This window comes from Platalea leucorodia (assembly GCF_965183815.1).
Source record: "Platalea leucorodia genome assembly, chromosome: 2".
NCBI classification, from domain to species: Eukaryota; Metazoa; Chordata; class Aves; order Pelecaniformes; family Threskiornithidae; genus Platalea; species Platalea leucorodia.
Window position 1 is genome coordinate 33,363,523 of NC_138824.1, and position 14,715 is coordinate 33,378,237.

General features: G+C 41.2%; 1 protein-coding gene across 1 annotated transcript in view; it reads left to right on the forward strand.

Annotated features, from left to right (window-relative positions):
• EPSTI1 (epithelial stromal interaction 1) overlaps positions 1-9,443 on the forward strand; it is a 51,012-nt gene extending 41,569 nt beyond the window's left edge. Inside the window, exons 10-12 of the mRNA XM_082337675.1 lie at positions 1,295-1,400; positions 7,455-7,487; positions 8,982-9,443. Coding sequence (XP_082193801.1) covers positions 1,295-1,400; positions 7,455-7,475 — 127 coding nt within the window. The 3' untranslated portion in view covers positions 7,476-7,487; positions 8,982-9,443. The remainder of the gene's footprint in view (positions 1-1,294; positions 1,401-7,454; positions 7,488-8,981) is intronic.
• Positions 9,444-14,715: the final 5,272 nt, after the last annotated feature.

A 14,715-nucleotide genomic window follows, 5' to 3' on the forward strand; every position in this document is an offset into this window, starting at 1 on the left:
CAGTCCTAAGCATTAATAGGGGGAAAAAAGAAACAGTTTTCAGAAGGTTTGAAAATATTTAAAACAGATTAAGGAAAAGTGTATTTGTATTTGTGCATGCCTTCCAGAATGATAGAGCAGTACAAGAAAATGCTAGAGTTGATTTCAGAGCTGGATGGTAGGGAAAGTTCTGGGGGTTCTTGTCGATGGCAAGTTGAACATGAGCCGACAGTGTGCCCTGGCAGCCAAGAGGGCCAACTGTGTCCTGGGGTGCATCAAGCACTGTACTGCTCGCCGGCCGAAGGAGGTGGTTGTCCCACTCTACTCTGCACTGGTGCGGCCTCATCTTGAGCACTGTGTGCAGTTCTGGGCCCCACAGTACAAAAAGGATACGAAGCTACTAGAGAGTGTCCAGAGGAGAGCCACGAAGATGGTGAAGAGGGGAAGCTGTATGAGGAGCGGCTGAAGTCACTTGGTTTGTTCAGCCTGGAGAAGAGGAGACTGAGGGGAGACCTCATCGCAGTCTACAGCTTCCTCACAAGGGGAAGGAGGAGGGGCAGGCGCTGATCTCTTCTCCCTGACGACCAATGATAGAACCCAAGGAAAGGTCAGGAAGATATGCCAGGGGAGGTTTAGGTTGGACATTAGGAAAAGGTTCTTCACCCAGAGGGTGGTGGAGCACTGGAACAGGTTCCCCCGGGAGGTAGTCACAGCGCCAAGCCTGACAACATTCAATAAGCATTTGGACAATGCCCTCAGACATATGGTATGATTTTTGGGGGTGTCCTATGCAGGGACAGGAGTTGGACTCGATGATCCTTGTGGGTCCCTTCCAACTCGGGACATTCTATGATTTTATGAAAGTTGTCAGCTACACAAATTGTCTCTATTAGTAACAAGCTTAAGTGGGTTTTTTCATTGGCATTAGGAAATCAGTACTTCTAGAAACTCTCGTTGTGTACTGAAGACTGAAAGACTACCTAAGGTGAACTGTCAAAATAGCTAACCTCCCTGATAAGGTGGGTGGTGGTATGCAGGTCATCTTTCTATGGAGAATTTTGGTGCATTTCTCACAGTAGCCGAGATATGCCTTTTAATCACAACAGACTGATCACAGGATAACACCCCTTGTGAACTGAAAATGAAATCCACCCCATCTCATGCCTGTCAGTGGTTATGCAGCACAGCTTGAAAAACGTAGGAAGATGAGTATTGAACTGAGAATAGGGAAAGCCACTCACAAAATGTTATATTTCACAAGCCTGTGAACTCCTCAGCTACCTTCAATCATTATTCATTTTTTTTGTATTTTAAGGGTAAATAATGCTTTCCTTGACCGACTCCAGAACAAAACGCAACCTAATAGCATCTACCAACCTGGATATTCTGAGAGTCTGGACTACCTCAGTAACAGTGCCTGGGTAAGTTTTTGGGTACAGAACATGGAAGCAACAAGGTTGTTTAAAAGTTGACTTTTTCCCCAGATACTATTATGCATCTGTGTATGTTTAGCCTGCCTGACAGAACTTACAGTCCTGGCTGGCTGTCTACAATAGCTTTTAAGAAGAAATCCTGTCTTAAATATAAACTGTTCAAATGGGAGGAGGAAGGAACAGCTGCTCTTGCAGCAGAACTCAGTGGCTTTGCATTGAACGTACTTACTGCAAGGAACCACATCCAAGGTACTTCTTTAAGTTCAGAACGAGGGTAGTGAAACCATAAGGGATTGTTTTGAAAGTCTTTAAATGAAAGATGTCTGGAAATGCTGTAAACATTTTAATATGATATTGAAATTGGAGGGGAAAAATCCCATGAAAGGTACAGCTGTTCACTTTTTACCCGTATAAAATTATGAAAAAGAAGACCCAACTGCATCCACTTTAAAATATATAGTATTTGTAAGGATTCTTTGAAGAAAAGATATCTTGACTGTAGCCTATTAAACATCCATTAATTTTTTTCAGCTATCCTAGTGAAGCATTAATGTGACTGTTATTTAGAATTGCGCTCCTCAGTGTAAAACAAAAATTATGTAGTATTCCCATAATGGAAATTTCCATTAGGTTGAAATTCCATTACTGAGAGGACCCTAGTGCAGAAATGGAAGATTTACGAAGACTGAGCAGCAAAGGGATGAGAGTCTAAGAGAATTTAGTGAATATGCCAGTTTAGAGAAAGGTGTTTAGTTGATAAACCAGAAAAGCTTGAATTGGATTAGACTGTCTGGTGAGGTTGTGTATGTTGGCAGATGAATGCTGGGAAGACTTGGGTTCAAGCATCTATGAAGTCAAGGCATGATTAAGCAGCAGATATTCTTGCTGATGGAGATTTCCATATACTGGAAGTGGAAAAAGGAGTGTCTTAATCACTACAAGCTTTGGGCAAGCCCTGGGCCATGGCAGAGGGCTCAGGAACCTTGGACTGAGCATAGCAGTTGTGGTGGGTTGACCCTGGCTAGATGCCAGGTGCCCACTAAAGCCTCTCTATCACTCCTCTCCTCAGCTGGACAGAGGAGAGAAAATATAATGAAAGGCTCATGGGTCGAGATAAGAACAGGGAGACATCAGTCACCAATTATCATCATGGGCAAAACAGACTCAACTTGAGGAAATTAGTTTAATTACCAATCAAATCAGAGAAAGGTAATGAGAAAATAAAAACTAAATCTTAAAACGCCTTTCCCCACCCCTCCCTTCTTCCCGGGCTTAACTTTACTCCCCATTTCTCTACCTCTTCCCCTCCAGCAGCACAGGGGGATGGGGAATGGGGGTTGTGGTCAGTTCATCACACATTGTCTCTGCCGCTCCTTCCTCCTCAGGGGGAGGACTCCTCACGCTCTTCCCCTACTCCAGCATGGGGTCCCTCCCACAGGAGACAGCCCTCCATCAACTTCTCTGAAGTGAGTCCTTCCCACGGGCTGCAGTTCTTCATGAACTGCTCCAGTGTGGGCCCCTTCCATAGGGTGCAGTCCTTCAGGAACAGACTGCTCCAGCGTGGGTCCCCCATAGGGTTACAAGTCCTGCTGGCAAACCTGCTCCAGCATAGGCTCCTCTCTCCGTGGGTCCACAGGTCCTGCCAGGAGCCTGCTCCAGCATGGGCTTCCCACGGGGTCACAGCCTCCTTTGGGCACACACCTGCTCCAGCGTGGGGTCCTCCATGGGCTGCAGGTGGATATCTGCTCCACTGTTAACCTCCATGGGCTGCAGGGGAACAGCCTGCCTCACCATGGTCTTCACCATGGGCTGCAGGGGAATCTCTGCTCCGGCGCCTGGAGCACCTCCTCCTCCTCCTTCTTCACTGACCTTGGTGTCTGCAGAGTTGCTTCTCTCACAGATTCTCACTCCTCTCTCCAGCTGCATTTGCACAGTTCTTTTTTTTGCCCTTCTTAAATACATTACCCAGAGGTTCTACCACCGTTGCTGATGGGCTCGGCCTTGGCCAGTGGTGGGTCCGTCTTGGAGCTGTCTGGCACTGGCTCTATGGGACATGGGGGAAGCTTCTAGCAGCTTCTCACAGAAGCCACCACCTGTAGCCCCCCCCCAAGCAAAATCCTGCCATGCAAACCCAATACAGCTGTTCTCTTGGTCTTGCTGAAAGGAGGCAGGACCTGCCAGCTCAACCTCCCGTAAGGTTTGCAGGCAGCTGTTTGGAGAACCAGTTGGTTAGAGGCTTTACTGGTAAGACCTGTATCATATACCAGGCAATCCAGGTGTTGTTGGAAGCCAAACTACAGATGTCCAGGCTGATAAAAGAATCTTAGTAAGAGAGCACTCTGTATGGCAGGCCTGAACCATCTCCTGAAGGATAGCATGTGTGCAGATAGCAGAATTAGAGACTTCAGGTAGGACAGAGCTGATTGATTGATACCTAATAAGGGGCAAAAGGTAAAGTCTGCTGGATGGGGTCTGGTTAACAGAGGCAGCAAGGGCAGAAATTATTTTTATTTCACTTTGTGTCCTTTATGCCAATTTGTAAACTGTTTCCTGATTGATAAACTCAAAAGAAAAGGTGTGATACAGCCAAGATTCCCAATATCTAAACTTAGCATCTCTATCAAAGCGCCTGCTATCACCACTGAAAACCTTGCCATTGTCTGCAGAGGGAGCAGGGTTTTGCCTTTAGCCAAATGCCATATGTCCTCTTCCACAGGGCAGGTGTTGGTACAACTCTGTGACGTACACTGCCAATCTATGCTTTTTTTTTTTTTAATATATATTCAAAGAATGCAACACCACAAATGCAATAAAACCCTGTGTGTAGAAGTGATAAATTTCTACTCTGATGTTTACTTAATGGCTCCCAAGGAGCCTGCCTTCTGTTGGGTAATGCTAGATTATCCATTTTTCCTTTATGCTATGATGTGAGATTTGAAGACTAAACAAAGCAGGGAAAGAATAAACTGTGAAAGAATATGTTATCATGGAAAGGAATTAAAAATGAGTATTAGTAACAAGAACAAGAAAGAAAAATATCTCTCAAAAGATAGGCTGGAGGCTGCAACCTCAGTGTCTTTGATTATACCAAGATTCTTCTCCCTTCCCTTGGGATTTTAAACAAAAAGAACTGAACTCCAGGTGGGGCTTACAAGTCATGTAGTCTGCAGCGTGGCGTTTTACATTACAAGGGAGCTAACTGAAGCAGGTTAGACTAAAGATTAAAACAAATTAAAAAGGTTCCCAAAGTTAAGACCTGCAGGTAATTTTTGAGCCTGCTCTGTCTGTGCAATGGCAGTGAAAAGGAAATATTTGTTCTCTTTCCTGCTTCTTTTTTTTGTGTTTGAATGCTTTACAGTCACAACGGCTTCAGACTTAACAGAAACTGAACATCGCACCGTGTTGTTGATATACCTGCTGTATTTTTCACTGCTCTTTCTATTAGCTTGGTTTCCTAAGGAAATGAAGTTTGTATGATCACACTGTCTGTCTACATGTAATAATATTTTCAACCTGCCATCCAATCTTAGCCAAGTTTGAAAGGGAGTATAAGTCTCAAAGATAATTAAGTTTCTGTGCATTTTGTGAAAAGCAATGGCTGACAGAGGAGAGAGCCCAAAACTGCCCCACTCTGAGGGATGGTGGGAAGGACCTGGGCACTCTGTGCATTGGTCGACTGCAGCCCTCCGGCCGATCAGCATGGGCACAGCTCGAGAGCATCTGCAGCTCTGCCCTGTTTTCCTGGGGGCTAGGGGATGCAAAAGGGGACACGGATATCACAGGGGACATGGAGAGGAGGGGGGAAAGGCAAATTTATTGTGTGCATCTGGGCGGGGGGGGGGGGGGGGGGAGAGCAGTTGCATTGCCCAATTGTCCCCTAATCGATAGGAAACCGGTTTTCATTAATTCATCTGCCCTCCAGACATCTTGTGTTTTATTAGGAATATTTATAAGCTGTTATTTCAAGAAAGGTCTTCGTGAAAGTAATCTTTTCTCCCTTTTAGATTATAAATGCCAGGGTGCTCTCTGGGTGGTTGTGTGGTTTCCTTTTTTAATGGGAAGACAAATTAATGAATTTCCACTTCCCTCTGTGAGCTACTGCACACTTGAGAGAGCATCAAGTCTTGTTGTATGCTGTCAACAAAGTTTTGATGTCCTTTGCTCTGCCATTATCTCTAACATAAGGATAAACCTTTCAGGATAGGAGGGTAAAAAAATAACACTTGTCATTTTGACATCAAAGTTTAATCAATAAGATTTAATCCTTACTCAGCTGGGACCTATGACTGAGACAGCATGTGTTCACTGTAATGGCACAAATGGTCAATTTTGTTTAAATATTAAAACACTTCTATTTCTACAGAAGAATAACTTTAAAACAGTTGCACATTTTTATATTCACTCCCTCATGAGATTTGCCCAAATTCAAGTACGGAGGGATTTGCAGAGGCCAAGTGCTAATGAATGGCAAGCCTGTAACAGAGCCCTTGTTTATTTTTTGCATGGAAATGGAGCACTGTCAAGGACCCTTTTGTCTATTCTATTAACGGGGAGAGGTCACGTGGTGAACATATGAAATTTATATGTCTGCTCTTCTGTAATGAAATACTAGTTGTCTTGTTGAAACTCTCTGAGCTATAGTAAACCCAGAACCTAGAAGGCAACATGACATATTACACCTTCCCGTATCATGTCTCCGTTACACCCGGCATCATGCATAAAAATGAGAAATGCTCTCTCAGATGCTGACTCTGCTCTTTCAGCAGATGCATAATTCTAGATGTTTGTTATGGGAAGCAACTCTGCCCTGAATACACAGGTGCAGTGTGACAGTAAACCCCGTTCTCTTCCTTTCCCATATGCAGAACAGGAACTCGACGGATGCTGGATAAATCTGTTTTGAGGAAACATGATTTATGGATAAAACTACTTCAAATAAACACGGTTTGTGGGTTAGCACTTGGTTTAGTTCTTGTAGTATGATCCATGGGAATGTTTCTTTGGAGTCTCAACCAGCACTTGATTTATACTATTTGCTACCAATTTGAGAGGGAGCATGTCACGAGGTTTACTGTTGCACAGCAAAGAAGAACCATAGCTCAGAGGTCCCTGAAGTTACAAGGCCAGCATGCATGCTACAGTTTTCCATACACTATTAGTCTTTAATGCAGATTTTCATGAACTTTTTAATGGATAAATGCTGGTTTCCCAGCACAAAGAAAAAGCTTTTATTTAACATAGGAATATTGAGAATAGAATATTTATATGAGAAGGTTCCAGAGTGCAGTCCACAATGGTTACGTCTGCTTTAACGAAGAATGTAGTTTGCTAACTTAGCTTTAACCTGGTTAGTCTATGTACAATCTGAGTTGGGAAGATTATTGAATTTTTTCCTAAAACTGGTTGGTTTGGGTTTTTTTGACTGAGAGTAATGTGCTTGTCTTTCCTGGCAGAAGGACGGCAGAAAATAAATAAACTACTCAGCAGAAGTATCAGCATCGATATAGGGACCTCGGATGAGTAGGTCCAGGCATGCTGTAGCTGAGTTTAATGACTTACCTCTGACAAGGCAGTCAAACAGCATATGCAGATGTGTTCTGCCTGGCTTGACTTTGAGCTCAATCATTCTTTCTTTTGAAAATCTCATCCTGAAAGAATAGTGGGAATCTGGGGAGGAACGGAAGAAACTTTTCACTCTTTCAAATTGTGTGAGATCAAGAAAGGATTGAGGCATCTGAAGATATTTGGAACACTTCTAGATTGATTTTTTTTCCAGCAAAAACAAGATATGTTTATCTCCTGAGTCGATACATCCTGCTATTCATATTGAGTTCAAATCCAAGAAATATTTATTGCTAGAACTGGAATCTTGCAGAAAGGTTTACTTGTTATTTTAAGTGGAGTTTCAAAAGACAGGAAAGGGCACCAAATAATCAAGAAAGTTCCACACAACTGGATAACCATAATTCCTTGCATAAATATGTGATTGTACTGTACATTGTACATTGTACTGTACTAATGCATTTTTTTTCTTTTATCCAGGAGTCAAACTACTTGGAATAAAGGAGGAAAAAGGTAAGAATAATGAATTTGTTTGCTCTTTTTAGTACCAACGCTGGTGTTAATTTAGCTTCATATTTGACATTTAATTATGAAAGCTTATGTGGTTTAATTCTCAAGTAATATGAGAGGGGACCTTAAAATAAATGTCTGGGGCCATGCAATGGCACATACCTATTCTGAAACACGTTCTTTCTTAAAGAACTCCAGAACATGTATTTCAAGTCAGCGGAAGCACTGATGGCATGGAAGGCATCTGCTGGGGGTGCCTTGATATTTAGGCTAAAACCTCAGTACAGCCACATTCTCTGTGTCATGGACTGTGAGTGGATAAACCTGGGCAGCTGAGGAATGTGGCTGGAAATGCAGGAGGTAACTGCAAACTTTCAGTGGTCTTAAGTGAAAGAGGATGACTTTGTCATGGGCTGCATTCTTCCTGCCATTTCCCATGAGCAAAAAGGGAAACCATTCGTACCAGTGGAGGCTGTCGGTAAAACACCACAATCGAATCAGAGAAATCAGGCCCTCTGTTTTCAAATGAACTTTTCATAAGGCTCATTGCACCTATGTTCTTTTCTGAAAGGGGTTTCCTACCCTAATTCCCAGTTCCAATATAAAGATTTGTGCAGAGCCTTTACTTCTAGGCTTGGAGACTTTTTAAGCAAGTTTGGGTACTGACACACATTATTCTTGCCTTAGGAGATGGCTTTGACATAACTCTTTTTTTTTTTTTTTTTTTTTTTTTTTGAGAGCTAGGGTTTTCTAAAGAGGAATTTAAAAAAATCAAACTTAAAAAAGCTCCTTAAAAAAGCTGTCAACGCTTCTCCCACAAATGCAGATATTCTTCTGTGACTTTCTTCCTCCTTTTCTGCTCCACCAGTTATTTCAGTATTTTTGCAGCAGGGTTGTATTCTGAAGACGGTATATAAATAATATTGTTCGCCTCCCATAAGTAGTCTTTTCAGTTTTATGAGGAGTAAAATTGTTATTAAAAATTAACTCAAATTCACTAAAGAAATGACAACAAGTAGATAAAGGCAGGTCCCCACAGGGGAAGAAATGGCCATCTTTTGCACCCCACAATACTATTAGGTTTTGTAAACTGTGAGCAGCTGAAGGAGTTCAATGCATTTGGATTCTTTGTTTTTCACAATATCTACAATACCAATAATATATTTACGTGTGAACTGTACAAGAATTATGGGTGTGTGTACTTTTTTAAGCCTTGTTTTGCTGTTGTTTTGAAAACACATTTCAGCTTGCTACATTAATATATTGTTCAGAGAGTTATGAATATGTCTGCAGATAATTAGGACATCTTGTGAATTAAATTTACAAAAAGATAGAAATGCCTTCATGAAGGCTTTACATAATTAAAAGCTAAAACCTGTTGGAAGAAAAGGGAGACTTATTTTCCAGTGGACTTAATCCTAAAGAAGTTGACTTTGATTTTTTTTTTTTTTTCTGCAAAAGATAATTTTTAATTCTGTTTTTTCCCTCTTGTTACAGGGTATTGGAGAAATATTCACTTTTATCTGGCCTAGGCCAAATGACCTCATAAAAGCTCCAAGAAAGCGCTCTTTTATCATTGTGATTTTTTTGTTCTTACCCTGACTTCAGCTTCACACCCACTTCATGAGCAATCTTCAGAGACTGGTTTCTAGCTGTCATTATTCCACATATTTGAAGCAGCTGATTATGAAAGTCCTATTTAATTTTTAATAAGAGAATGTGTCTTTTTTTTTTTTTTTTTCATAAATTGTTTTGCCTCTTGCAGAATGTAATTATGCCGGTCTTTGGGATCTCAGAAAAAAAAGACATTAGTGGCTGCAGAAGCTACAGTAATATCTGTGTTTACTTGCTGCTCTATACCCAGCGAAAAACATGTCAGAGACTTGAACTAAAGAAGCAGGTAGAGAGTTTTCTTTTAGGATGGGAAGGAGAAGTGTTGCTGGTTTGGGGTTTGTTTTGTTTTGTTTTGGTGGGGATTTTGTGGAATTGTTTTACTATTCTATTCAACAGCAGACACTCAAGAAGAAACAGATGTCTGTATTGTAGACAGGATCTTTTAAATATGTTCTTAGAAAAATACGATGCATGAAAGAAATAAAACTTGAAATAACACTGAAATTTATTCAATCTCTCCCACAACTTTTGTGATGTGATATACCAGTTTTTCACTGTGCCTGCTTTACCTTGGTAACTTCTGTTACACGAGTGGGGAAAACTACTGCAAGGTTAGCTTTAGTTTCTTGCTTTTCTTTGTCCCTCTAGTCTAATGGAATTTAATTTATATCTCCCTGTTTCTACAGACGACAACATTTTAATGCTTTCTGAAAGTCAGATGCATGACCAAGATATTTTTAATGGAAAAGAAGGGTCCACAGTACCTGTTAGATAAACCATGCAGACAAGAAAAAGTATCATCTGCGGCCTTTACAAGTGCATCTTAGGCAAAGTTAAAGGTTTCCTGAGCAGTTTTTTTCAGTGTATAGGCATGCCATGATATTTTTCCATCACCCTTGCAATATGGAAACTTCATAATGGATCACCTGAAGTTTTCTTTTGAACCATGGATGTTGCTATGATTGCTTTCCCCTCTGGGACTCTCTGCAGTTGCCCTGGCCTCTCTTTGCCTCAAAGAATTACTCAAATCTCTCATACTACTAGCTAGCTGATGTTAATAGGAAATGCTGGAGATCTTGGTAATGCTCTGTGGTTTAGCCTTTTTTTTAAGTATCTGACACTGGGAAAATTCCTTGGGAAGACTTTTGCATACCTACACAATGGCACTGCATCACAAGTGGTACTTGGCTGGGCTATTGGACTGCTGCTTTAGAAATTAAATTTACACCTCCCTCCAAGAACTCCCTCACTTAGCCTCCCTTAGTAGATATCAGGGCTGGGGCTAAATGTCTGCAGAGTAGGATAAATGCACATGCATGCACACATATTTTAAGGACATGTCTTTGCTTTAATCAGATCCTTGTATTGTACTCTAATCAGACTAAGACTTGTAGGTGGTCTTTTTGAAGTAGTGAACCTGCAGCCTCTCTGCACTTGACCTACGATACTCCTAGACCCTGCTGGGAAAGGCTGAGTGGGAGAGGAAGTCACCATGGTCGCTGACAAGTTAAAATTCAGTGTGATAGTGTTGCTGTGTTTCTACATCCAAAGAAAAAGAAGAACTTTTTATTAACCTGCTACTTTCACATTCAGGAACAGTGATGGCAAGTCACCTTGAGCAACCTCTTCCATTAAGCTTGTCTGCTTTCTCTTGGCTGTCTTCAAAGATGAAACTTGATCACGATCTTCAAAGTGCTTCCCCTTATCCAGCATTTCAATCTCTTATTTGAAATGCTCTCTACAAACTATTTCAGACATTAACTATTCCTGCCCTTTTTAATGGCGAAGTATCTGAATTTTTCCTCTCCTATCTTTCTGAACAGAACAAACAAATCTATATATAAGAACAGTGGCCCAGGAAGTGTATTTGAGAGCCATGGCCTGCAATGGAGATGATAAGAAGTTACATGCATCCACGAATTGATGTTAGCAGGATGTCTGGAAAATGCTGTTCTTATCCTGTTGGAAATCTTTCAGTATCTCAGAATTACCACCTCCCCACACACGCATCCTGCCAAAACTTTAAGCTTAAAAGCAAAGGGATGTTATGATGTCTCTTTAAAGGGATTATAATGAAATGAACTGGCAATAGACTGGGAAAATGGCTTCATGTTTGTCCAGAGTTAGGAACTGATAGTTGGGTGTGTTTGCTCTCTACCTGTTAGAGTAAACCTTTGATAAATGTTTTCAAATACAAATAGGTTCCTCTATTTATAACTTACACAGACTGAATTAATTATCTATTCTGCAGTGGCATAAAACCAGATTTTATTACTATATAACAGTAAATGGAGGTTGTTTTTTTTTGTTTTGAAAATTGTTGTTGTCTCAATATAATCTGCACTGATGATCTTGCTGTTTCAGAAACAAACCTTCCAACAGGGAGTGGTATGGGGCTGGAAGTTACAAGAGGAAACCCCCTTGCTTTTTCATTGCTGAGACAAATTCATTTTAACTAAGTGACTAAACCATTATGATCAGCTATTCTGAATTCCGATATAACTTGACAGCAAGATTCCTATGTTTAGATTTTATGGTCTGCCTAAATCAGAAACTATGTTCCTATGAAGAAATGCAATGTTCGTTTAAGGACTTACAAGATTGCTTCTCCATTATGTACCTGAAAGTTGTTCCAATGGTTTAACTATCCCTGCTTTAAAAAATATCTGCCTGACTCCTAGTTCAAACTTGCCAAGTTTCAGGTATCTGTTATTGAATTTTCTTAGCCACTTGCCTAGTAAATTAAAGAGTTTTCTGCTCTTCGGACTCTTATTTTTTTCAATGTGCATATTTGGATAGCTTCATTCAATTTGCAGTACTTGTTCAGCTTTTATTCTTAAAAATATCCCAGATTTACAGAAAGACTTGGATGCGATAGGATTTCGTATAATTTTATCTTCTTTTTGGTATATGCCCCACTGCCCAGACACTGAGGCAGAATATTATTAGCTACTAGAAAGGGAGCTTATCCATAGCTTACATTTTACGGTACTCATCCATGTTCAGTTCATGCTTATGCTTCAAGAAATCCAAATCCCTGTCTCCTGTTTTGGAGAATATCTTAACCACCGGGCTCTTTAGGGTAGTTCTCAGCACCCAGGCTGTGATGGCTCTTCTGCTTTGTGCAAAAAGAACAGAAATTCATGTGAAGTGAGAGGGCATATGGCTTTATCTAGCCCAAGAGCTGGATGTTCCTGCTGTGGCTCATGCCATGACTCTTCTCCCCACCATAGTCTTCCCTAAGGGCTCCCTCACATTGTGCACTCACTCCTTTACACTTCCAGATATTTGTTTTCTCTAGTCTTGCTCCTGGAGTACAGACTCTCTGGCAGAAATCTTTTTTGCTCCCTCTGTTAAGCATTCCTCCTCCTTTCCTGTCAGTCATGCCCCTTTTCTTGTTAAATCCCTCTGCTTCACCAGCTGAAATGAATCAGGTGCCTGTAATCCATGGATTCTTCTTTGGCACTCTTGACTCCTTCATCAGCAGACTCTTTCTCTGGTATATCTTATTGAAGAACAAATGGACAAAATACTATTGCTATTTGCTGCTTCAACTTTTTTCTTTTGCAATCATTTCTCTCTCCTTTCTGAGAGGCAGATGTGTTTTCCTGACTCCTCTGTATGTCCCCTACTTATCCCATCTTTTCCCATCTTGGTATGGGGCTGCATGAGGAAGAGCATTGCCAGTGGGTCAAGGGAGGTGATCATTCCCCTCTACTCAGCACTGGTGAGACAAATCTGGATTGCTGGGTCCAGTGCTGGGCTTCCCAGTACAAGACAGACATGGACATGCTGGAGTGAGTCCAGCAAAGGACCAAGACGATGATGAAGGGACTGGATCATCTTTGATATGAGGACAGACTGAGAGAGCTGGCATTGTTCAGCCTAGAGAATATAAAGCTCAGAGGGATCTTATCCATGTGGGTAAACATTAGAAGAGGGGGAGTAAAGGAAATGGATCCAGGCTCTTCTTGGTGCCCAACAACAGGACAAGAGGCAATGGGCACAAGCTAAAATATAGAAAATTCTGTCTAAAGACACAACACTCCCTTTTTTTTTTTTTTTTACTGTGAGGATGATCAGGCACTGGCGCAGGTTGCCCAGAGAGGCTGCTGAGTCCCCGTCCTTGGAGATACTCAAAACCAAACTGGACAGTCCTGAGCAACCTTCTGTAAGTGACCCTGCTCTGAGCAGGGAGATTGGAGTAGATGACCTTCACTAGGTGCCTGTGAACCTCACCTGTCCTGCAGTGGTCTCCTAATCTGTCCATAGCTATTTTCATCTTTTGCTACCACTCATTTCTTGCCTCAGCCTGCATTTTACACTTTCAGCTCACAATCCAAGAAAGAGTTGTTTTTTCACCCTGCAGACATAAACCAAAATTTTTGTGCCCCAATTAATTTTAACTGCTTCCAACCGTCTTTTTTTAAATTTTGTAACTTGTTTACAGTAGTTCTACACTTTTTAAATTAATTTTTTAAGAAGTAGCTTAAATCAATATCTCAAATTATTTCTTTTTATCTAAATCTTGGAGTCAACCCTTTGTCTTCATCCTCCTTTCTTGTTAGCAACAGCTAGTCCTGGTCCTCTTGAGCTCTGCCCATGGTGGCTCTCCTCCAGCTCTCTACTTGCTTCCTCGGGTAGCTCTGGATAGTTCTGCAGGACCCTGGATGCCAGCTCCAGCACATCTGAGGTCTGAACTTCTCGCTTCCCTCCCTCACCTGTGGAGGAGGAACCTGTAAGTGCCTCATGTTATCTGAAATAAACACTTTCTCTTGTCCTGGCCTTAAAGAGTCACCTCAGTCCCAGCAATCATGGGAACACACTCAGCAGATGCTGACACTGTTAGTAGAGGGGAAGCATTCGCTGTGACTGGGGCTGGGTAGAAATGCAAGCTTGAAAATGAGAGAAAATTCACTTGAGCTCATTCAGTCTCTCATTAAAGGCTTTCCAAATTTCAAACTGTTCTAGGGATCTCATCTGAACTCTCTCCAGTCTGCTCTCATTAAAAAAGAGTAAGTTTTTTCCTTGCCAACATTAATTCATTTTTTGTTTCACTTACAGCCCACATTCCCTGTTCCTAGCTGTTTGATCTTTGCACCTAGCTCTTTAATTAAAAGAAGGCAAGCCCAGATTTTCCTGCTGTCTGGACCTCTCGCTAGAAGCCATCTTTCTCTCTCATTCAGTTAGTGCCAACCACAGCCTTTACCACCAATTTCTCTTGCCTTCCTTCCCAATCCATGAACTCCCCTGAACTACATTTGGATAAGAACACTCTACCAGAAATGTTACTTTTGAAAGATCATTCCCACTTAGTATTTTATTTTAAAATCTCTCTAGTAAATTTTTTATTTGCTTACCTAGACATTGAAGTTTGAATATTTTTTTTTTTTAATGAGAAAGTCATATGGCCTTATACTCTGCTATTTTAACAAATGCACATTTTATCAGAGTAGTAATCCCACCAAAAATGCAACTTATTTATCTTTAAAGTTTTATCTTTCATTAAACCATGTTGTCTGGCATTAATTATGCTGTTTACCCTTAATTCTTTATTGAGCACATCCTATTTTGCCTTCCTGAGATTTTGCCCTGGGTAAGCATTAAATTGACAGAC